At 36.0% G+C, this 26062-nt stretch overlaps 1 protein-coding gene across 21 annotated transcripts in view; it reads right to left on the bottom strand.

Moving 5' to 3' along the window:
* Nucleotides 1-26062, bottom strand: part of QKI (QKI, KH domain containing RNA binding) — a 165804-nt gene that overhangs the window by 132915 nt on the left and 6827 nt on the right. For 11 of the 21 annotated variants that reach the window (XM_075146305.1, XM_075146294.1, XM_075146301.1 and 8 more), the window contains exon 2: nucleotides 7477-7506. The exons of 9 other annotated variants lie outside the window; for them this stretch is intronic. In XM_075146305.1, coding sequence (XP_075002406.1) covers nucleotides 7477-7506 — 30 coding nt within the window. Of the gene's footprint in view, nucleotides 1-7429; nucleotides 7507-26062 lie in introns of those variants that run through there. One more of the 21 variants, XM_075146312.1, reaches the window with a different exon arrangement.

Genomic DNA, 26062 nt, shown 5'->3' with positions numbered 1-26062 from the left:
TACCCACCCCCTGCTACTAATCAGTGAAATGCCTGAGCATCAGGCAAACAAGATTCCTATCATCTTTCCTTCAGGAACCAATAGAGAGTAAAAAAATAAAGATTTTGAGAAACATGATCAAGCATCAAAGCTGATAAAACAGACAGTCCACTTCTGACAAATTTTCGTATATCAGCAGTTTTGATTTAGAGCATGACATTGAACTCTGACATAATTAACTGGCAAATTTAAAACAGTCATGCATTTGTTTCCACTTACTAAAACTTGCATTTATGTTATTTAATACGATGGTATGTCAGAATGGCCAGAACAGGTCTGATCAAAAGTCCATCAACGCTGCATTACATCTGACAGTGGCAATCTGCATTCACTTAAGAAAATAATATAAAGAAGATTAAATACAGCCTCCTCATTTTCTTGGTAAACTCAAAAAGCTGTACATTTGAGATGAAGTCCTGTGTCTCCTCATATCCCAGTACTATGCTCCAAAAAACCTAAAAATCTTTAACATAAGAATCAGTTTAGAAGTTCCTAAGAGGATAGCTGAATGAGCCTTTCGGCAGTCTACCTGGTATCTTCAACTAACATCATCTAGCAAGAGACATACACTACCCATCCACATCCAAATGAGTATCTTCGTAAAACTGAAAGCTTCTTAAGGTAACTACCCAATAGACAGAAAACAGTACAGCTAAACTAAACTTTTAAGAGCCAAGGAAAATTAAGCATTTTAAAAGTCAACATTAAAAATCAGGAAAATGAATCCAGAATATTCATCTCTCTGTTAAAGTCTCAGCATTAGATCAAGCTTACACAATAACTCAGTTAAAGTTAATGGACCTATACTGCTCTACTTGTTACAAAATTTCCTTACTCTTCAAAACATTTTCCACTGGTAAAGTCCATCAGCACAGCACGACTGCTGAAGCAGATTTGGTGGCTCACATTCATGTCAGGCTTAATTACTACACTTTCAAAAATCTTCTACTCTAGCTCGCTTCAGAAGCAAGTTGCCCCCAAATACTTAGTTACAAGTAGCACAGTTAGGAATGCATCAAGCTGCTATATCTATTTGAGGGGTTTTTTGGTTTGTTTGTTTTCCATACCCAGTAGCATGAATCAAATGTTTGGCAGCTAACCATAATAATAAACGACTTGGATATCTTTGATGCAGGAGAATCAGCAGTAATACAATTCTGTACCAATAACTAATCATGATCAGAAAGATGAAAGAAAGGAGCCATCCATTCTATAAGATTTAAACAACAACAACATTACTTGTTGCTATTTAAAAACATCAGCTTAACAGTATCAGCTCAAACAGACAGAACTTCCATGGTTTTAGTGCCTCAGGTGTGTATTTTTTAAACAAAAATCTTTTACCTCAGTTTACTGTCTGTTTTTGAAACTGCTCTTTGTGAACAATGCAGATTGACTGGTCTGCAATGGACCTTCTCTACCCAGACACTATTCCATACTCCCTACATTTAAATCCATCCATTCACAACAGAGACAATTGCTGTCCAATTTCTACAGGTATCTTCAGCATATGAAATAAAATGTATTTACGTAGAACAACTATGAAGTCATGTAATGGGAAGCTCTCCAGTCAAAGCCAGAAGGACATTCTCTCCAAAAGTATACTGAGCACTTCAGAAAACAATAGCCTAATTCACATCAGAATCCCCTCGGTATCAGCAGAGAAGTCCCACACCCTATGCTATCCCGCCAGTATGTGCAAGGAATGCCTAGAAGCAAAGGCAAGACGCTATTTTACAACCTTTAAAACAAAACAAACTAATGTAAACAAATTCCTGGTTGAGACCCTCCAAAACAATCAGTTTTGAAGTTTAGTGGAGAGTTAAAATTTTGATGGAGTTATCTAAATTTCAATTTTGTTTATTCTTGGAACTGAGAGGAAATCAAATAGTGAAAACTACTAAAAAAAACTACTTGAAAGAACTAAATAGCAGCACCATTAGATTCTTTCCTGCTTTCCAAGGGTGCATCTTAACACTCACCATTTACAAAGAATAACGTAAAGCACATGCAGGTTATTTTCTCAATTTTGGAAGCCATCCACAACCATCCTCCACAAAAGTAGCTATTACAAGAAAACATTCCATTGGTTAATGCACTCTTTGTCTTTTGTCTGAAAGGAGTGAAGGCATTTTTTTTACTTCCATGATCACCCAAAAATAATTAACTATTCAGTAACACAGAAATGTCATGGGAGTCTTCTCCCTATTTTACTAATTGTTTTAAGGCCAAAGTAAATTTCCCATATCTCCCACATACAAAGACAATCTGAGGGAACACAAAACTTCGTAGCTAATATAAAGTATTTCAGGAATTGTTGGAAAGTGAAGATGCATATCCCATGTCCTCTGTCAATTTTTCACATAGCTCTTTATCAGTCTTTTCCTTGTCATAAAACTGAATCTTCTACAGTATATGCACACAGTGATCACTTGATACATTAAAAAAGCTAGATATCTGGACCATACACACACACTTAGTCAGTGAGTTAAAGGGAAAAAAAAATTAGTCAGCATTAGCTGATTAGTCATTAAGAATTAACATTATGCATCCTTTATAAAAAAAAAATATATAAACTATACTGCTATTGAGATGCTGATGGAGATATTTTATAATCATAAAAACCTGGATATTGGCACTAAGTTTTTGTACCTGTGACATCTAAAAAAACTGTGATAATTGGTTATCAACTGAGGAATTTACCTAATATCACAAGATATGAAACACCAAAAACTGAGAAAGCAAACATCTAATCATAAGCAAATGACTTAGTTATAAAGTCAACATCTCTAATTCTAACCTGCTAGTAGATCAAAACAAAGCTATTCCAATGTTTGTAAAGGCAATGTCTCTACATATACAAAGTACTGTTTCATAAGAGTCTGACCTGACAGCTTTCAATACTTCAACTGGAATCTAATCCATTCGAATAGGACTGACTAGTTCCTCTCATTCCCAATTTACTTTTTTTTAACTGATCATGTACAACAGTCATACGATCCCACTTTTAAACACACTGCTCCGTATCACACGGTATTGTTTTACACGCTGCCCTACCCTGGCTCCGTAAGCTTTTTATTCACAAGACTCTAAGAAAGTAACAATTTTTGGTTGACAAGTACCACCACTGACAAAGTTAGTAATTTACCACCTTAAATACATTAACTATTGCACTGCTCTGACATTAAATACATTATCAAGATGCACTATACAACTTCAAACTAACTTTTAAGTATTGGAAGACTTCCCAGAGTTAGGCAGTACATAAACAAAATCTCTACTTAATCACAATCTCTACTTAACCAAATACATCAGCAACACCGTAGCTTAAGAAATTTGGTAACACAGCTGACCAAACTACAGCCCTAAATTAAGTATTACCCATCTGTGTTAAAAGATTATACATGTCCAACATATCTTTTAGCTTGTATTTATTAAGTTACAAAGCTGAATTAGCACAGACATAAATTCTTAATATAGCAGTAGTCAAATGTTCCTGCATGTGATAAACTGATAGATTTATCCATTACATTGTTGATGAACCAATGTACAAAGTTGTTTTAGATTTGGCTTTGGTAAGCAGAGAAGACTTCAAAGGAGATGGCCATCAAATCAAGTTATAAACCTTGAACAAACAGAAGAACAACAAATTTTATTTAAGCTTAGATTTCAAAATAGGTGACTGATGAAGGAATGGAACTTGTTAGCAAAATCATCTGAACAGAAAAGGTCAAAGATGAATGTTGGAAAGAGAGAAACTGCAAACTCCAAGTTGGAAGTACGATAACCAAATGTACTCATGCAGAAAAACGCTCCAAAATTTAGTTCAAGAATAAATATTCCAGCCAGACACATTAGTCCATTTGTATTACTGTCGTGGTTTAGCCCCTGCCAGCAACTAAGCCCCACACAGCCACTTGCTCACTCCCCCCACAATGGGATGGGAGAGAGAATCAGAAGAGTAAAAGTGAGAAAACTTGTGGGTTGAGATACAGACTGTTCAGTAAGTAAAGCAAAAGCTGTGCACACAAGCAAAGCAAAACAAGGAATTCATTCGCTACTTCCCACCGGCAGGGTGGTGTTCAGCCATCTCCAGGAAAGCAGGGCTCCATCACGCGTAACAGTTACTTGGGAAGACAAACGCCATCACTTCGAACGTCCCCCCTTCCTTCTTCTTCCCCCAGCTTTATGTACTGAGCATGACATCATATGGTATGGAATATCCCTTTGGTCAGTTGGGGTCAGCTGTCCCAGTTGTGTCCCCTCCCAACTTCTTGTGCACCCCCAGCCTACTCGCTGGTGGGGTGGTGTGAGAGGCAGAAAAGGCCTTGACTCTGTGTAGGCACTGCTCAGCAGTAACGAAAACATCCCTGTGTTATCAACACTGTTTCCAGCACAAATCCAAAACACAGCCCCATACTAGCTAGGATGAAGAAAATTAACTCTATCCCAGCCAAAACCAGCACAATTACTATGCCAAATTTCAGAAAAGTTGAAGAACTTAAAATACCGGCGTGAAAGTCTGTAAAGCATACTACAAGTTTACCAAAGTTAGACTGTGCTAGGCTAACATAATAACTATGGGAGTGCTTAAGAAAACAGAGCAGTGCTAAGTTGAGTTTCCCATGCAAGACTCTGCATGGAATTCAACTAAAGAAATGGCGATTCCTAGAAAAGGTCTACAAGGTATAAGCTAAAATAAAGTGACAATAGCTGTGCTAAAAGTAGAACTAATTAAAAGGAGGTTGACCAAAGGTGATGGAAAACCTCATAAAGGGTGAACTGAATAATCTCTAAAAATGAATTAGTGAAGTGGAATCTCACACTGAATTGTTAATGCTGCAAAACAAGGAGGTTTCCACCCCCCAATAAAGAATGTTCTGTTTGACACTGACAGGATGCAAAACCCATTATCAATCACATGCTGACCAGGAGGGACCAAGTAGTGACAGCAGTGGAAGAGCAAATATCTTAACTGATGTAGCTCTGTATGGTATTATCAATAAAGAATGGAAAAATTGCATGAAGAACTCTGTTAAAATGCTATATACAATTTTGGTCATCCTCATTCAGAAAAAGATACTGAAGATATATGAAAGGATATTTGGATCATGTAAAAACAGGCAGCCACTCACAGAAAAAAATAAAGAGGTTGGCTTGAAAAAAAAACAAAACAAAAAACAAACAAGAGAGTTTTGCTCATTATCAATACACTGACAACTGCCATCAGAATATGAGTTAAAAGGGCAACATGTGCTGTAAAATTAACCAGATTTTAACTGGCCACAAGTAAGTGTAACAGAAAAAAAAAAATTCTGAATTTGAGACACATTATTTTGGGAGAACCCACCATAGTGAATTATGATTTGGGTGGGAAAAAAATTGTTAAATCAAAACATGATCTGTTTTCAGATAATATATGTGATACGTAGCTTGGGATAGGATTTCCTTACCGAGACAGTCTTCAAATTACAACAAATTAGACAGGACACACACCAAGAAGAAAATAATTCTGTATGCAGATGATTTATGAAACTGCTGTATGACCCACACTTATCATATGTACAGTAAGATTAAGCTTTTTATATCAAGCACCAGTCTTAAAAAGGATCCATTAAGAACACGACATATGCTAGTAAGTACAGTTTTACCTTACTTTACCTTACTTTTACCTTATGCAAACTGTAATTTATTATACAAGCACAATCAGTGACAGAAATTTATATATGAGAAATACAAGTAAAAAATTTTAGTAATATCATTAAATACTTTAACCAAGGTATTGAAAGGCTAAAAAAATGCTTGTATTTAGTTCATACAGAAAATAGCACTACTTAAAAACTGCCACTGAGTTCCTCTATTACAACTGTTAAACAACTTCAAATTCACATTGAAGTGATTAAGATAACCAGTCAGCTTTGAAAAGCTGCTCGTTTTTCATCAAGCTAGAGGAAAAAAAAACAGTTTGCTTCAATTCACTGCAAATACATACACCTGAATAATCTTCTAAAAGATAAATATACCTACGTAAACATGGTTCTCCAGGGAACTGAAACCTGGCAACAATCAAACTAAATCTTACACGACTGAGACCTAACTTCAAGGTTAAAAAACCAGGCTGTTTGTAATCGTAATTTTTACAAACCCGAGTATTGTTCCAGACTTGAACATAAGTTAAACTGAAGAGACATATTAGTATACTAATCTTACTGTTATCCATCCTTTTATATGGTGCATTAGTTCAGCGATCTGACTCGACACATTACCAGCAGGCAGGAAATCAGCAAGGCAACTAACTTTTTCTAAACATGCACAGCCAGCAAAACCTTAATGAAGAGAATCAACTACCACTAAAGCATCAACCTCTGATAAAGTGAGAAACAAGAACATTGCTACTTAGGTTTCTTTTACTGCAATGAAAGGTACTAGCTGTTATTTGCCCTATTTTATTTATTGTTATTCCACATAGTGAACAGAATGTTCAAACTAATTTGCAGTTGGGTATGTTAAAACGTACTTAGCCCATCTTTCAAAGTTTCATTTCCTTCAAGAAAAAGTAAAGCTCTTCAACTACAAAAGTCCTCCATTAAGAGTATTTTTATACTATGACAAAATCCCATTGACTATCAGCGTATAGGTAGATTCACAATCTTTTTGCTCCTTTACACGATAAACAGATAACACTGTAGTTTTTGGAATGTGAGTATCTGCTCTATTAGGTGGATTCTTATTCCAATAAACACAGAACCACACTCCCTCCCTTCACCCATAATGGAGCTTTCACTAAGAATAATGAGACTGTAGATGACCCGCCTACTCTGTGAACAGTAGTAAATATTTGGTTAACAATACTACTCTTACTTCTGTAAGTAATCAGAATAAAATAGACAAGGCTGGGCCTTCCGGACATCCTTCTTTTCCATTTTACACGCAATACTTGATTTGCATGTAAGATCAGGCCCCCATTAGGCAGATCTGCCTTGACAGTTGAGGTAGCCATAGTCAAAACTGCCCTCAGAGTATTTTGGTCAGTATAAGTCAAAACTACCTTGAAGATATCTTTGTAAAGGTACATTACTTTGCAGGTACATCAAAGGTAACTTATGCTCTTTGACATGAGATAAATCTTCCTATATAGATGATTTTTTTTTGTTTGGTGGATTTTTCTTTGTTTTTACAAGAAAAGTTTACTTCCAGACAGCAAAATCCAGCACAATATGCATACACAGCATAACAAAACCACAGATGTGTTAAGCAATGTATTTAAGATAATTGACAAGTTTTCAGGTAATTGTGAGTATTACTCATGAAGCAAAAGTATGATCATTTTTTCCTCATCTTTACTTATCGCTTGTTTCCTTAACAAGCTCGTCATTATTCTACAAGTCACCTGTAATAGTCACTCAAATCCAGTAGCAAGATGGTAGGACACTGCACCTTTCACAGCAACAGGTCTGGTCCTTAGTCCTTTGCCAATTAAAAAAAAAAAAGTTCAGAGAACTGCTGCCTGAGATCCCCCAGTATCAGAAACATCATTCTTCCTTTTTTTTTAAAGCATGCCTGAAAGTCTTCATCAGTGTGCATCTTACGCATCAGTTTTACTGCCACAAAACAATTGTACTCATATCTGGCAACTTGCTAAATTCAACCAGTCAGCTAAGCTGGCATTTTTACATTCAAAGACCTCTGCCACATGAAATAAGGTACTGACAGCAGAAGAAGATACTGTCCAGCAGCAGAGGAGGAATGAGACAATTTGCCTCTGCGTTTCACAGATATTTCCTGACAGCAAACACGTGGCAAGACTCCAAAACTTTGGGTTTACTCCAGGCTCTGGAAAGCAGTTTCCTCTAGTAGACATATGCTTTTGCCTGTTTTCCTCATCCCAAACTTTCTCCTACTCCCAAACTATCTTTTCTCCATACTCAAGTCCCATTTTTTACCTATGGAAGATACGATTCTTCATTCTTTCAGTTCTTCAGTCAGTTCTAGTTCCCGCCCAACATTCCCTTATACCTCCAAACAGTCAGCAAACCATGAAGGATGGCTACATTACCAGACCTTTTTGTCCAAAACCAGCATCTTCCTGACTGTTTTTAAAGATCAAAAAAATTTCCTTCTTAAAAGCTGAAGTTTCAGAAGACAGCAAAGCAATTGCTCATAACAGAGGAAAGTGAGTCCATTCTCTCAAGTCCATTCCCCAAATCCACAGAAACTGACAGCTGCAATTACATGGCCTTCTGAGGTTGGAGTAAAGCATGCCTATGCACGATAAGAGAGCTCAGTACGAGAAATCAGATGGAGGTGCAGCACATACTCAGCAGGATAGTCTTTTTGGACATTTAAGTCCTCAAATGCAAACATGCGATCTATCTCATCTAAATCTAGGCAGACTGCTAGACAAAGTGATAAAAGCACTCACTTTCGCAACCTCTCAGAGCAAATTTTTAAAGTGTATTTTTTGTTTTAAAATACTAAGACTTTTTCCCCTATGTTAATTCTGGAAAACTTTTTCACTGTTTTAATTTAAGCGTTCAGTATAGTTCAGCCTAAACCACACACTTGGCATGAGAAGTTTTAGGTGTCGTGGTTTAATCCCAGCCAGCAACTAAACCCCACGCAGCCACTCGCTCACCCGCCCACTCCAGTAGGATGGGGGAGAGAATCAGGAGGGCACAAGTAGGAAAACTCACGGCTTGAGATAAAAACAGTTTAATAATGGAAATAAAACAAAGTAGAACAGTAAAAATAACAATGATAACAACAATAATAGAATATACAAAGCAGGCGATGCACAATGCAACTGCTCACCATTCACTGACCGTGTGTCGCGAATGGGGGGAGAGCCGCTGCCCCCCCCCATTTTTATACTGAGCATGACGTCACATGGTATAGAATACCCCATTGGCCAGCTGGGTCAACTGTCCCGGCTGTGCTCCTCCGCCCCAGCTTCCCCTGCACTTGGCAGAGCATGGGAGGCCAAAAAGTCCCCAGTGCAAGCACCACCCAGCAACAGCCAAAGCATCAATGGGCCATCAATGCTCCTCTCATACCAAACCAAAAACACAGCACACCACACACACCCCCAAGCTACTGGGAAGAAAGTTAACTCTGTCCCAGCCGGAACCAGGACATAGGTAATTCTGCAAAGTTACATACAACACAAGGTCATTTAGCGGAATATATAATGCAACCTTAATCATAAGTTGTATCAGAGCTACTTAAAAGATATATGACAGCACGGCACATTCCAGAGGTCATATCTGCAGCTTTACATTACATAATTCATATACTTCTTCAGAAACACACCCATATTCTGGATGACTGAAACAGGATTTCAATTTAGGCACTAAAAATATTAGGATTACTGGTACCATATCAACAGTATATTACTTTTCAGTGTGATAGCATTCGGTGAAAGATAACATCACATTTGCTAGCCTGCCAATAAAGTCACTATCTGAATTTTGTTTCATGGTTTACCTTATGCATCTTAAGGAGAACTGTCCCCTGAAAAACAAAACAAAACAAAAAAACCAACCCACACAAACAACCCTCCCCACTCCCCCCCCCCCCCCCAAAAGCACCACTCCCACTATGCTAAGATGTATTTCAACTTTAAATACAGGCTATCAAAATGGAACCAAGATGAAGCCTCAAGTATGCACCAGCTTACACTACTGCTTCCAACATTAATTGCCCAGAGTTATATCCTGCCCAAGCAGATGAACCATTGCTCATTAAATCACAGCCATGCACAAATACTAATGGCATATAGCTGAGGTTACATTACCAGAAGGGAAATAAAAATTTAACACCTACTATGTCAAATGGGAGTAGGAAAGTTTCATTTTCTTCCTCCATTTAACATTCAAGACTTGTTTTTATACTTTGGGTACAAAAACAGCCAAAACCTGAAATAGCCTTTCAGGCTTATATTTTCTGCTAGTCTCTGTCTCTTTCCCTCTAACTCTTCTTTTTCACCCACCTGTTCCCACATACTGGCTGCAGGGGGAAACAGTCCTCTTTTGAAATCATCTTTGAAGGATAAAGAAAAAAGCATAGGCAAATAGTCAATCCCCTCCTGCCACTAGAGTTGCAGAGCATCTGACAAGAGCTTGATTGCTTTCAATTACATTGTGCTGGGGGGGCGGGGAAACACCAATCACCAAACAAATAGAAAAACCCCACAGAACAGAAGAGCGTAGAAGAGATTTTTTGGGTCCTCTATCCATCACTGACACTTTAAAAACTCATTTCAACATGATTTTCTTATAGAAAATGGAACCAGACTATCGCACCATAAAGTGTTCTTGAAAGTACCAACAAGCACTCTAGGTAAAGTTTATAAAGCTCCATACAGTGTAGGAGGAACTAGAAATACAACCAGTAACACCAGTTATATAATTACTATTCAAAACAGCCTGGATGCATGCTGAATACATTTCAGTTTGCCAGGAAAAGCTTACGTGAGTAAATTCTATTAGTTTCCCTCATTAATATGATGAGTATTGAATGAAAAGCTTGGTTGGTATATTTTTTCAGCTTTGATAGGGAGCAGCATTATTGGTATCAACTGTCATGCTTCCTCTCAAAATTAAAAAAAAAAAATCATCAAAAAATTAACAGTGAACTGCAAATTGCAGCTGTGCACTTCAAATGGAGACATAAATGTTGGGGGCTTTGCATTCCATTTAGATAAGTGGCTGCCATGATCCCCCAACTCCTCAAGGAGCAAATAAAATAAAAAATTAAAAAAAAAAAAACCCAAACACCCAAACCAAAACAAAAACCACCAACAAAACAAACAAATAATATTTTTGGGAATAATCTCTGTCACCTGCAACATTTCCCCTTTAGGTCAGTAATGAAATTAAAGTGAAGCATGGAGATATTGCTGATTGCATGATGAAGGAGGAAAAGCAGATTTAGATATCTGGACACCTCTTCAGAACTTCCAATACTGGGAGGAGATCCTACATTAAAGTTTTCAGTTGGTATCAATATAGAAACACATTCTGCAGCAAGATTAAAAGAGACTGGTGTATTTAGCAACCTACTTCTCATATTTCCTAAGACTTTGCCAAATTATTTCAAGATTGTGAATCACATAGCTTGCACTGGAGAAAATTATTAAAATTTGTTTCTGGATTTCAGTAAACTGAGTTTTGCCCACTTAGAGAAGTAGCAGCAATTAGTAAAACTGGGAAGTAAACTCAGTTTCCTCCTTCCCTTCATTTTCCATTCTTGCAAGAAAAGTAACCGAAAAGCAAGACTAATTTTACAGATTCACACCCCCACCTCAATGTTTTAGTTCTTTCCCATACTTAAGCAAACAGCACTAAATAAACAATCTCCTCTTTTTGAAATAATCTGCTTCTAACACAACTTCCACATCCAGTTAAGAACATGAAAAATAAAGAGTTTACGGGGGCGAAGGGGGGGAGGGGAGGAGAAGGGGGTTTTGTTTTTAAGAACATCTCAATGAAATACTAAAGAGCAACAACAAAAATTGGACTTCCAAGTTTTTCATAAAGATTTCTCAAAAAACATTAATTCTCAATTTAACAGATTTTGGCCCACAATTGATTGCACAGATCAATTCCTAAACTTGGGAATGACTAAATGCCCTATTTAGAAGTCTTTCTTAATGACAAATGCCAACATATTTATTTACCAGAGACAAACTGAAAATAGAGCTTTACAAATTCAGTCAACGAAGCAAAACAGAAGCTAAACTCTGAATGGTAAGGCTGCAGTAGACAATCCTTATGAAAGCTATGAAATGCTAGAATATATTGAGACTCTTTAGAAGGACTGGAATATAAAATGTAGCAGATTAAATCCAATGCTACACACAAAGTAAATTGCATGAAAAAAGTTATGTGCTCTCTTATACATTATACTAAGGTTCAACAGTAACAATTCAGAAAAAAGTCCACACCATTCTGACTAGCATAACAAAGACATTTAAAAAATAATGAATTTTAGGACCCCTAAAGAAACATTAATGGAAAATAACAAACAGAGCATACTGAAAATAAAACAATGGTTACCATTACAGAGTAAGTGAGCAGCACAGAACACATATCGAAATTTAAATAAGTAAGAAATTCAAACAACACAGTGTGTCTTCATTGTAGTTTATATTATAACAGCATCAAGACCTTTTGTACTGGGCACTATACAGAGAATCCCTCACTTTATCTCAAGAAAAAGCTCTTTCTGAAAGCTTATAATGTAGGTATCAGTATAGGGAAATAGAAAAATGAGGTGAAAGTAGTCAGCGCAATATATCTGGTTACAAGGAGAGACCTAGAAGAAAAAAAAGTTTAGACAAAAGATAAAGATGAGATAGGGTGAATGATATAAAGAAAGTAAACCAAGCAAATTTCCCTGTTGAAATGCAAGGTGAAGACCACGGTGGATGAAACAAAGGCAGCAAAAGGAAACCCATTTTAATATAATATAGGCAACACTGCCAAACCGCAAACATGACTTTATGCAACTACAGGGGATAAACGCCAGTGTAACCACTGTCATTAGAAATAGACCATAAGAGCTCATAAGTGCCCCACACACACACACACACACAGAAATAGTGACAAGAAGTTAGAGTACCCTCCCCTCTTTCTTTGATGGGCATTTGCTCTGTGTTGATATATGCAATACAAACAAAAGCCAGTAGGAAAAAATTAACTTGAAAATCGATCTACACCACAGCGTTCGAAGAAAACAGAGCATTAATCATACATTGTACTGAGAGTAAAATGTTACTACTGGCAGTTTTTTTATGTCTTACCACTAGTTGCAACATGAGTTGCAACTCATTTTTAAGAGGCTATTCTTTTGGTTTTTAGGTTTTATGTTTGTTTGGTTTTAATCTGAAGCTTAGGAAAGATGAATGGCAACACAGAAGCTTAAGTCTACACAGACATTTAATCAACAGGAAGAAAGAACAGTGAAAATAAGGCTAATCCTAACCAAATGGAAGATCCAAAGAACTATCACAGTGAGCCGTATGAAATTATTCCTGCTCTCCTTTACAAAAGCAAAAAACTGCATAGTTAAAGAAGCAGCACACCACTCATCCCAGAAAAGAATTACCGATCTTGAGAAAGCTGTAAAAAAACAGAGAAAAAATTATGACACTACAAGTAAGTTCACTACTCTAAAGGAAGGAGACTACATATCCCAAATTACATAATTTGGACAAAAGTCCAGAAGAAATCAGAAATCTGGACCATCAAAAGAGCCTTACTCCAAAAAGTCAAGATTGTTATACCACTTTTCCTTCCTTTGAAGGGTAGTAAGAGTTACTATCCTTAACAGCACACTGCTGCCAAAAAATGAAATCATCAGTGTCTGTCTTCTCACTCCCAGCTGCATAGCTCCTTAACATCTCTCACACCAGCTCTGCCTTAGTAAGCCGATTCAACTCACTAATCGAGCAAAAGACAATTCATGTTTTCTCTTTTTTTGCTTGATTAGCTTTCTTCCAGGTTACTGAGCTGAAACAGATCACTGAAGAATCCACTAAATGCCAGAATTAGCAGAAAGGAAGTAACAGGGACACCTTCCCAAACAAGAATCTCCTTTTTGCATCATCAAGCTACTAAATTAATTCAAAACTATGTTCCATAACTTCTCTCCAAGGTTTTCCAGTAATTTAAAACAAACAAACAAACGGGTCCTACAGTTATTTTGCAGTAAACAGGTCGGACATAACCTCTTTTTCTGTTAAGTCAGCATACACATTCCAGTTTCAACTCTACCCAAGACCTGTACTTGGTATTTCCTAATTGAATGGGTGCCTCTGAATGCTTACCGTCAGAAGGCAATAAAAAACATAGGAACAGGAGTGAAAGTTATACCAGCTAACTCTGGATGTCTGTATACATTCAAACATGTCCACCTGAAGTAAAATAAGAATTCTAAATTTGTTGGTCCCTCTTACAACAAAGCGTTGTCCGGTTAATGTGTTCATTTGAATCTACTGCAGTCTCAGAAAATTAACATAACATAAAACAAGATTATAAATGCTACTGCACATTTCTCAAGCAAGTTAGGTCATGGTTTTCCTGTAACCAGAAAATAGTATAGAAGTCTATATAGAAAATATATTCTATAGAAACTCTATTCTATATTTTCTATAGAAAAATAGAAATAATCGAAAATGGCAAAACATGTTCGAGAACTTGTCAACCATTCATTTTATTTTGCTACGAATCCATACTTTAAGCAAAGGAATATGGATGAGCTACTCATTAACTACAGAAATGGTGTGTGGTAGACTTTCAACAACTGCCAGAATGAGGCTCAACTGTTTTCACCACACAACTACTTAATAATCCTTATGTCTTCTGGTAATAAAGGGTACTACCTCTTAGGAAGCTTTACTTTACTGAAATAAAAAATAAATAAGTAAGATCTAAAAAAAAACCCAAAATCTGTCAGGATTGGTAACAGGTTTGATTTTCTAAAGGGCAGAACAAAGTTAAATCCAGAGCAAGAAATGAGGAGCTCCTGTTTCATATACTTGCTAAAAAGATTCTTCATGTTGGCCCAGAAATCAGGCCATCTTTTACCTTTGGGAATGTTACCTTAGGGATCATATAACCAAGAGAATCATTCTAGTACAGACCATACTTCCGATTTCATTTAAGAGGAGAAACTGGACTAATGAAATATTTGAAAGAATATCCTTACCAGATTGTTCCAAATGCCACATTTAATGTTTTGCCATTAAGTGTTCCTACTCTCTTCACCTTAAAGACAGTGACAAAATGCAATGCTATTCATTCTTAATTCTGCCTGATCACCTCCCAAAGCACCCACAAGGGCAGTCCAAAAGTGTTGCAGTGAGGATATTCAGTTAAGTGTCCAATAAAAGTATATATTTCTAAATGAATTTATTTGCAATTATTTCTATGAACAGATGATAAGCATATCACCTTTCAGTAAGCTCCCTAAAGAATGTTTTGTCTTCTTTTTTTAAGATAGTGCTTACTATATATGGGAATCACATTTGTAAATTCAGTTCCTAGTTATCATATAGGAAGAACATAAATACTTGACACTACTAAAAATAAGAGATTAAGAGGATGATTTGCTGAAATGTACAAGTACCAACAATTTTGAAAAATGCTGTACCCTCTATCAGAAATTATGTTACATACTATTAGAGAAAGTATCCTACTTCCAATGGGACTTCAAGACCAGTTAAATCATTTATGGCATTGCTTCTCACATCAGTGTAATGCTGCAAACAGCCTTCAAATACATGGATATTCTTTTTTAAAATCTCAACTCACATTAGGGTTAAATCTGACGCAAGAGGAAACCTGTGAAGCAGTTGATAAGTTTCAGTTAATTACGCATATTAGATCCTACAGGAGCAAATTGGAAGCTAATAAAGGAATAGATTTTTCCAGAAGCATTACCATGTTAAGTTTAAGCAGCAAGGTCATTTTTTTTTTTATTAAAAAAAAACCAAAACAAAACCACCAACACAACACTGTATCTAGTTCTTAAATAAAGGAAGACTGAAGTGTCATCCATCTGAACTAAATAGGCCAAGCAAAATACCCTGCAATTCCTATGTTCTCCTCAATGTCGAAATGGGTGGATAAATTTAAAGCCTGCTCTCTCAGGAGTTGCTTTATAGGCAATTTTCTCCCAGTATCAAGGTCTGCAATTTCCATTTGGCTGCCAGTTTGCGATTAAATTCATCACCTTTATTATAAAAATGTGCTGCACTCCACGGCCTGCTGCACAAGAATCGTAAGGAAGACATTTTTCACTGCTAACAGCAGCATCATTCCAAGGCAGCCATCACATCCATTCAGACATTAGCGTCTCCAATGTAATGTAAGGACCTATCACTCACGTGAAAAAGCCCTAACAGCGGGTATACCTCGGAGGAAGTTCTTCACAGGTGGTACCTTTAGTTCAACTTTTTCAGTAAAAGCCACCATTACCTCCTATATTAAGTGTTTTTAGAAGTCAACGGTTTAAAAACAAATATATTGACATTAAACTTTTCTACTTGCATTTAGCAAAACATTTCTGAGAATAAAATCAGTCCTCATATTGACTACACCTTCACATACACCTTGCACTCCTTACTTAAATATATGAAATTGTCTTGAAACATTTGTATTTTTCAGTAAGCATTCTACAGGAATTTTTTTACATACATTTCCTCTTAATATTAAGCGTCCCTTTCTTTCCCACAAACTTTGTTTTCAAATTACCACTGATTTTTCCCACCTCAATGTGACCTACTTTTCCTTAAAAGTTTTTGGGCAAGCCTGAAAAGTACTCAGAAAAAAAATACCAAATATTGACTATCTTTTGATATGGAAGTCATAGGAGCGAACACAATTTAAGCAAACTATGCTACATGTTTTAATGTCCTCCTCTCCTAAGAATCAGAAGAAATGCCCTATCTTCATTTTGCTTCTTTTTATAAATGCTACCTGAGCTAAGTAGGATGTAATATAAAATTTGTACTTAAAATTAAAAACATATTACTGGAAGCACAGAGCAGCAAACTGATAGCTACCAAAACGAATAAGAGCTAACTAAAAAGCCACATGCTAAATCTTTATGAAGCATGGGAGTTAAATTCGTATTGGTTTGTGCTTCATTGAATAAAAGACTTTAAATTATGGTAAAACAATGAAAGATAATATGCAGTCAGCAATTAAAAATATTAAGCCCTTAGTATTCTAGTAAAAAAGCATGTCATTTTAAAAATTAAAAAAAAATTTCATTTTAGCATGTGAAATAGCTGTGCTGGTCACACTGAAAGGTAACCAAATTGTATTAGAGGTGACCAATCTATATGCACAGTATGACTTTATTTCACATGTTAGCTTATTTAAGTATTATTCAGTTGTATTAACTAACGCTGCATTTCAAAAGGTGAGTTTCTCTCGCACTGTTTTTCAAAAATACTTTGTTATCAGATAAGCAAACAGTATCTCATACAAAGCTGATGTATCACATCACACAGTCAAACTGTCCTGTGGTATCTTCTTAACTCATTTCACTTTGTGTGGCCACGTAAGTGAAGACAATAACATTGGAAATAGTAATAATGTTGTTCTGGTCAATTCTTACATGCCTTTTTAAAACATAAGAAAAACCTGTTAAACCATAAATCTCCGTATTTAACTGGTAGAAGTTAAAAAATTAAGTCATGGGCACATATCAGAAATTATTAAATCTTGCAGAACTGAGACGTTTTGCACCTTACCAGATAGGTCACATGAAATAAAACAGAAGTGCCATCTAGACTTCAATGACTAATAAAAAGGACATATTGCATGGCATTAGCAGCAGTGTAAATTACAGAAATCATGTGAGAAGCCATTTCATAAACCTGAACTCTAAAAATCAAAGTTAAACAAGCAAAGGCTCTTTAGCCTATTTGTCTATAAAATTAACTGAAATTTCAACAAAAATGCCAAACATTTGTTCATATTGCAGAATAATATTAGAAACTTTCTTTTGGCAATAAAAAATGGCATCTTGTCACACTGTAATTAATTGGTTTCCACTGCAATGCAGCATAGAAAGCTGATTTCAACTCAACTTTATTGAGAACAATAGCTTGGTATTTGCAAGCTGAAGTTCCCATTATTTCACAGCCCACTGCGTTTAACAATTGGCACATCAAGTTCCGGGACTATTAGATGAAATTATCAACTAGATAAGATAATGCAGCATCAGTGTTTACCTCTTGCCATTACAGCAAAAGCTGAGAACGAAGCTTTTCTAACTGAAACCACGATGAGAGAAGGATTACTGTTTTGTCAAAATCTGTAGAATTAACCAAAATGTGGTTTATTATAAAGGAAAGTGCTCTGCATGACACCAATAGATATCAGAAGACAGGCAACAATCAGCATTAAAAAATTCTGTATGCAAGTTTGCATGATGATATCCACCATGTTCCATAAATAAATTTCAATATTGTATTTTAAGAATAATAGATTTTTAAAACAAAATATGAATTTCATTTTTGCTGTCAAAATTCAAAATATATTTACATTACATTTAGTATTAAAAGCAGGAAGTTTTATTTTTAATAAAAATACTTAAAAGTAAAAGTTTATAATTCTGATATTTCTAAGCTACATGAAAATATTCTTCATTCATAAAGAGAACATTTCAGTTAATCAAAGTACATTAAAAACTGTCATACACGTGAAATCTAAAGTAGACTCTCCCCCCCTCCCCTTCGGCTTTACAACTATAGCAATCTTATGGGTAACTTCTAATGTCATCAGAAAAAACATGATTTCTAATCATATTAAATCTTGTCCATAGAGACAACATTCATAACAGGGTAACCTCCCCCTATTACTGTAAGAGAGAGGTATTAACTAGTACCACTACTACGAGAAAGAAAGAGGGAGGGAGGGAGGAGGGGAAGAAGGAGTACATCCGTGTCTTTATACACGCATGGTAGAAACAGACAAAGAATATTAACACAAAACTAATTTTATTTTTTACTCGTCTGGTAGCCAAGATCTCTGCTACCCACAGAATTAAAATGTTGAAGATAATACAAGTTTTTATGGAGTAGCTACAGCATTATCAGTTTTCTCTTTAGCTGACAAATTCCAGTGAGTTTAAGAACAGCCTCTTTTAGGAACAAACTAACAAGTAGAAAAAGTGCAACCCACCATAGAAATTAAACATCCAATATTTAAACTGACTGCTAACTATAAATCACAAGTAATTTTTTAAACACAATTTTATAAGCTTCTAATAAAATATAGATTTGAATTACACTAGTTCCATCTATCTGTTAAATCCACCAGAAAGAACCTTATAAATTAAGACTTTATATTCAGGATTGATTTAAAGAATGGATTTACTACATAGGCAGGATCTACACCTGGACTACTATGTATTAAACAATATTATAAGTTACATTCTTTTTTTTTTTCCCAAGTTCGTTTATCACTAACACCAAACAACAGGTCCTATCAGCTCACAGAGCTGTCCATCAGCGGAAAAAGTTTGGAAAAAAACATTTCCTGAAATATTTACAGCTAAAGGTACTAGAGCATCTGGAACTTGCTTTAATATCCCCGTTCATGAATGACAACAGTGTGGCTATTTTAATGGAATTAAAATTGAAAGCTACAGATGCCCTTAAGGACAATTTACTACTGAAACTATTCTATAACAGTAGCATACCAAACAGAATTTAGTAGGTTACATCTCTTATACCTAACTCTTGGCAATTAACAACTTAATATTTTGGAGTTCCAGTACAGCAAACTGGACTCTATTGATAAATATAATTAGATTCTCTACATCTCATCTGGGGAAAACATCATCATACTCACTAGTTCAGTAAAAATCTAATAGCAAGAAGTCCTAAGAAAAGAATAAATGCAGATAGGTGAAACAACTTTCAATTTACATAATGGTGAATGCAATTTGTTTTTGTGATCTCCTTGAAGTTTCTTGTTTCAAAATTTTACTTCGGTCCATGGACAAGAACAATTGCTATAATGAAAATGCCTTTAAATCAGTGGTCTTCAAGCTTTTCCACTTACAGACTAACAAAAAGTTCCCAAAAGAGGTGAAGGCTCAGTGTAGCCTGTTTAAATGTCCCAACAACAGACTTATTTTTTCTTTGTTATCTCCAGCAACTCTTCATATGCAGTGGGTCTGCAAATCACAGATTGAAAAACACCATTCTGGTAACTTATACTGCTTTTCACTTAGCTCCATTAACTTTTCAAACAAAAAAAGATGCTGTCTACTTCAGAGAGAACGTGGTCTCAGAGGTCTCATATCAAACACTACTTTTGCAAGAGCAAAATAGAAAATCTTAAGAGTTAGGTTTAGGGAAAAAAAAATCTTTGATGTTAATTTTTTTGCAAGTGACTGTAGTTTCCCTGATGGTGCTGCAACACGAAATATGCCTGCTTTCTCATTCTTTGCTATGTCAGAACAAGGAGTGGCCAGAGTAGATCAGTGTGACAAGCACAAGGAATAACAGTATAGATTAAGTTGGAAAAAGACAGTACATGCAGAGGAAATCTTGATTAGATTGTACAAACATTAACTTCAATATAAAGTATCTCCACCTCTCTTATCCTAAGAAAATGTTCTGCTAAACAGATGATCCAAACCAGATGACAAGCTACTTTGGATCTCACACCACAATAGTTACTGACACCTTTATATCTCGGCGTTATTCTCTTTTCCTAAACCATGTGTAGTGTACAATTTCATAATGTTTGAAGGCTAACTTAAACTGTTATATTATTTTTGTAAATTGGAAACATTTTCTGAGCAGAAAGACATTTCAGTTCAAAACACAAATACTTCAAGCAAATGTATTCTGATTTTTCTGCTCCTTTCATATAATCATTTGATTAAGTTTCAAGATCAACACATAATACAATTTTTGTAGTTGCTTATAGAGTGATACGTTCTTAAAATGTACTATGTCCTTTGTGTTAATTTTTTCATTATACCAATACTGATACGTGCATAGTATTTGCATCCATATTTGTGGCATTAAGTTTCATTAATTAGCTTAACAGCCTGGAAATTATCCAGGTTTCATTACCAGCAATATTCATTCCTTTGCCTTCCAAGCAAAAAAAAAAAAAAAAAAATGTTTATAGCAGCACAAACTGTGTTTCAACTATATATATTACATACTATGAGAAACTACTAATCCATAACTAGACTAGGAAAAAAGCTCCTTAAATGTTAGGGCTTTATTAGTATCTTGCCTTTGTATCTGAAATTTAACACTAAGAGCACACAATAAAAGTTTGAAAAAAAGAGAGAACACCATATCCTTCTGATTATTCAGGAACACATTTTAGTTATTAACAATCGCTCAAAACTTTCAGCAGCCAAGTTAGCCTTAGTCCAGAAGAGAAAAATGTACTAAAAATGTAGTTTCATCTGTGTAGCAATTTATACTATAACATACCATTATACTATAGTAGTTATGACTACTATATGAAATACTGAAATGCTTGTCTTCTATACTGATTTCAGTATTGAATTCTGCTCAGGGCTGAGAAAGCCTGTACACATACTTTTTAGCCTGCACATGTAGGTTTAGTCACCTACAGTAACTAAACAGTCAGAAAAAATCCATACAAACAGCCCTCACAAAGTAAAGAACTTGAACATTATTACTTTAAACTGTTCTCCATGTATCAAGTGTTCAACAATTTGATATAACAACAAGCAGTCAAGAACAATTCTAGCACAAACGGTATTAAGTGGCATTAGAAAGACCCGTGCACATGACAAAAACCACTTCGTTATGCTATTATGTTGATAGAAGCAAAAAAACAAAGGCAATTTTATTTCTGGTTCAACCCCCTCAAATTCACAACTATTTTCTTTATCATGGGGGGAGCAGAAATTTAAAACTGAAAGTAGCCAGTAACTGAAGTAACTGAAAGCTGTGAGATCTAAGAAAGGTTAGTGCAAAACTTGAAGCAAAATTAAGTTCAGAATAAGCTAAATCTGCCTCAAAGTTAAACTTACCCAAATTTTTATTGCCAAATAAGGCTGCTGAGATTGCAAACATCAAGGAAGTTGGGAGTCTGTCTTCAAAACATAACTCACATTTATCAGTCCTAAAGACTGATGCAAATCTTTTTCACTAAAGTGCAAACCAGTTGCCCATCTGTCATTCTAAGCTGTTGAATTTAGTAACCTTCTTGAATTGTAGAAGGAACGTGTTTCTTTTCTACTCGGCCAAGCAAGGGAGTGCAGTCCCTCCTCACTTAATTACCCAGCATACACCTAAATACCAACTGCCATCCCTCAACACTCCAGCGTTAGCTGTAGTGGCTATCTACCGCAGCAACCATTTCTCTCCAATTCATCATCGTCAGCTTTCTTGCTGACACTCTTCAGAACTGCCTAGTTGATGAATTGCTCTGTTATTCATCCTATGTTAATCTGAGGCTGACGCAAGAATACCTTTCCGAAGACACTTAACAGTATTAAAACTCGGCACTACCAAGTGCCCTCAGTGTGCATTAAACCTCCCATTTGGAACCAACAAGCTTCCTCATGAATAGTTATGAATAAAATACAGTTACTAAATCAATAGATACTAGGTTTATGTACCCCATTACCTATAGACAGAGCTTCTGCACAATTCCTTGCTTCCCTGGAAGCTACACCCAAATTCTTACTAATTGGAAGTACTTTGATCCATATAGAATTTAACCTCAATTAACCCTATATTAAGTTGATACAGGGAAGTTTGTCCCTTCCTCTCCTCAAAATATCAGTATATTTCTTAAATGCCACAGGTCTCTCAAAAAAAAGTTCTTTAAAGTCCATAAGCTTAATAAGCTTTTCTCAAGCAAGCCAGTTGTACTTTTTTTCAGTTTATTCTGAGATGGATTTGATCTTTAGGTAATGTTTTATCCAGATTTTTTCCCAAAGAATTATGTTAGTCTTGTCACAAAAAGAAAATTTATCCACAGAGAATGAACACAAAAACACTGCAAGAAATTTCAAAATGAGACTCAAATCTCTGTAAACATGTTATTACTACAGCTAAATATACTTCCCTTCTAAAAGCAACTGCAGTCACTAATTTTATACCCGAAAGAGAGATACTACAGTATCATTCTTCCTCTCAAGATGTTTTAACACACATATAGTCAGTCTTCCTGATAGAACCTTGGTTAGAATTCATTCCAGATCCCTACCATATCTGTGCCCAGATTTTGTTCAAGCCTGTTTACTAGTTGAGCACAAAGTTGACCAAACTATGTGAAAAGTGGGAACAAGAGAAACCATACAAGTCTTGCTTCAGGTTGATTCAGAGGCAGTATCAGATTTCCGAGTGATTTAAAGAAGTAGTAATGCCCTCGTAAACTGACTGCATACGAGCCTCTCTGACTACACTTATCTTTATAGATGATATGACACTTAAGCAATTAAAGAACTACCAACAACTTGTCTCTACCATCATCTAACACACACCATTTTCTCACTGCACAGACAATCTTCACAGCAAAAACATCGTACTTTAAACAAGACAGCCGGGCCTATCACAGCATTTTAACCTTCAACTTTAACACACAAACCAACTGTTAGAGAACACTCTTGACCATAAATTATACATGTAGTATTTAGACAAAGTTGGGGGGGACGGGACACGACACACAACAGTTTGACAACTTTTTGAAAAAACGTCCATGTTAATTTCTGATGTAGGGGGGCAGCTCATGCACCTCCAAGATGAGGCAAACTGAAACTAACTAAAAGCAGTACGCACAGATGAGCAACACTGCTCAAAAGCAAACAGCGCCAGATCAGATAATTTTTCCTTGTGTTCTCCTTCTCCCCATTCCTGCAAAGAAACCAAAAATATTCCACAGCAAACACAATTGGATTTGGCTAACTTTGCATTTAAAAATCGAAAATTATGCATTAGCTTTTGATATAATTATTTGCAGGTTATTAGATTAAGCTGCATTAAGAAGAATATTAACCGATTTGCTATTGCTTCGAAGACTGATAAATAAATGGAAACATTATGCACATCAGCTGAATGTTTTAGTTGAGTTGCCATTTAAATACATGAACCAGAACATTAAGTTTTTATTAATACTTGTGCTAGACAGATCTGCTGCTTACTTTTTAAGATTTCAGGCGTATTCCATCTCCTAGACATTAATGAAGAAAATATACTGCAGTTACAATAGGACATTTCAACCAAGTAATGGTTACAGAGATTTCCAAAACAGTTATTTAATCTGAATTAGACAAAACAATAAGGTTCATTAGTTCAACAGCTGAAGGATTTAAAGAATTCAGCAAAGTCTGGCTTCCATCTAGTGTCAGCTAGTCTGAAAATGGTCAGATCCTTAAAATTTTGTATGGACGAGATGCACAATCAGTTGACATCAATTAGGAGTTTCAGACTTTAAAGTAAATGTTTAAACAAATGTACTTCTCTCCCCAAGACTCTGCTTTACACCTTCAGTATCGAGCCGCCTCAGCCATTGTGCCAACACAACTACACTGAGATCACATATGGAGAGTTCGATCACAGCTCTCATCTGTCTGAAAAGAAAGCCAACACCACACAAAAACTGAAAAAAACCCTGACCAGTTCAGAATATCAGCTGACCTTTTAAGCCAGAAACTGATCCACCAGATAAGGGTATAAAATACTGTGTTATCTACCCCTGCCTTTGCTCTGGCATCAGCAGCTGTTCTGATGCATTACCCCTCAGAACTACATCAATGTAACTTCCCAGCGAAGTAACACGATTTTAAGTGTTTGTCATGCTGGGATTTTTTTTCCTTTTCAAATCAAGTCTTAAAGCAGCGTAAACATTTGTAAGGTTATATACCATTAAAAGTGTTAACTGCCCCGCTATTAATATGCTCGGATGCCAGTCAGTTATCACACAAATTGCTTCACGCTTTATCCCCTCTGAAAACGGGTGTCCTGAGGGCCATCCTGCCCACCCACTTCCTGGAGCATTGCAATGAAGTTACAAAGTATCGAAGCATTGCTCTGGTACACCCGGTGCTGGAAACACAGAAAATCATCTCTAATCCACTACAGTATGGAGTAAAGTACAAGTATTCAGGTGCAGCTGCAAAATAGTCAAAAATATCTCAAAAACGATTCAAAAAATAGACTTCCGCTGTGCTATTCAATCAACTATACACCACCAAAAATGCTAAAAGAAAACCCGTTAATAGCTACCTATTGCCATTTCCCTTCAAGAGAATGATTTTTTGCAATGAGCTGAGAAGCAAAATTTACTATTTTGACACCAAGTATAAAAATCAATTCTCAAATGAAAAGTAATTGAAAATATATTTTCAATTTTTGCTCAGTATTTTAAACCGTGAGAATAAAATTTAAAAACCTGTTAGCATTACCACACTCATTCCAAGCACTAACACCTGCTAAAATAACTCCAGAGATTCCAAAAAGCTGCAACTTCTACCGGACCCAGACAACAGAGGTTTAGTAACACAACTGGCCAAATAGAAGGACTTCAACTTGCACCATCTTCTTCTTGTTGTTCTCAGACACCCAGCTAGCCTGCAATAGACACCTTCTAATGGAAACAAGAATAACACCATGGAGGGGCAGCTCTGCTAATAAGCTGGATATTATTTCTCTTCAAAGTTGTCATGGTTGCTTTGCTCATTCAAGCATAAATTGTCTCAGAAATCTAAGCTCTGCTATCAAAAAGCTAACTCCACTTCCATTAAACATTTCCAAGAAAAACAACCAAAAGAAACCCAAACCCGGAAATTACTTTGACTGCAGTGCGCAAGGTAACACGGGATATTTTCTCAAGTCAAAAGTAGAAATGTAATGTTGCTTAACTTTCAGCAACCCAACTCTTTGTCTCACCAGAGCAAAGGGATCTAATTCAGATTATAAATATTGCACCTATCGCCTGTTTCAGGATTCAAACAACAGCTCCAATGTCCTTCGCAGACCTAGACCCTCCTGCTACAAAGTCGCAGATGTATCTTACATGGTACTTCTACCGACCTAACAAACTGCATTAAGCATAATGAGATTAAAAACACTGGCAGTTTTACTGTTCCTACTAGTTTTCTTAGCACTGGCCTATTAAATTTCAACAAAATGTCAAAATCAACAGCAGATTTTCATAATATGCATTTTGATTAAAATCAATACAGAAAAATTCACACAGTGCGAATGAGAGGTTGAGAGTTATGTTTCAGTAAAGACAAGGGTCAGTGAGTGAGGGCATTTCATTACTTCACAGCTTCCCTGGCAAAGCATTTCTCCTGTCTACCCCCTCTCCCGCCTCCCGACATTCCATATAAGCAGTTGAATATAAACCATCGGTCTCCGTGGCAGACTCCCGCTGTACTTCAATCAGCCTGAGCTGTCAGAATGGTCTGGTAATTAACATTAATACAGGTCTACCCTGTCAGCCACGGAATATACACTAGATCAGCATCTAATAATACACCTAATTAATAG

This window comes from Calonectris borealis, chromosome 3 (assembly GCF_964195595.1).
Source record: "Calonectris borealis chromosome 3, bCalBor7.hap1.2, whole genome shotgun sequence".
NCBI classification, from domain to species: Eukaryota; Metazoa; Chordata; class Aves; order Procellariiformes; family Procellariidae; genus Calonectris; species Calonectris borealis.
The sequence above is the reverse complement of the archived record's forward strand: the minus strand, read 5'-3'. Positions and strand labels throughout refer to the sequence as shown.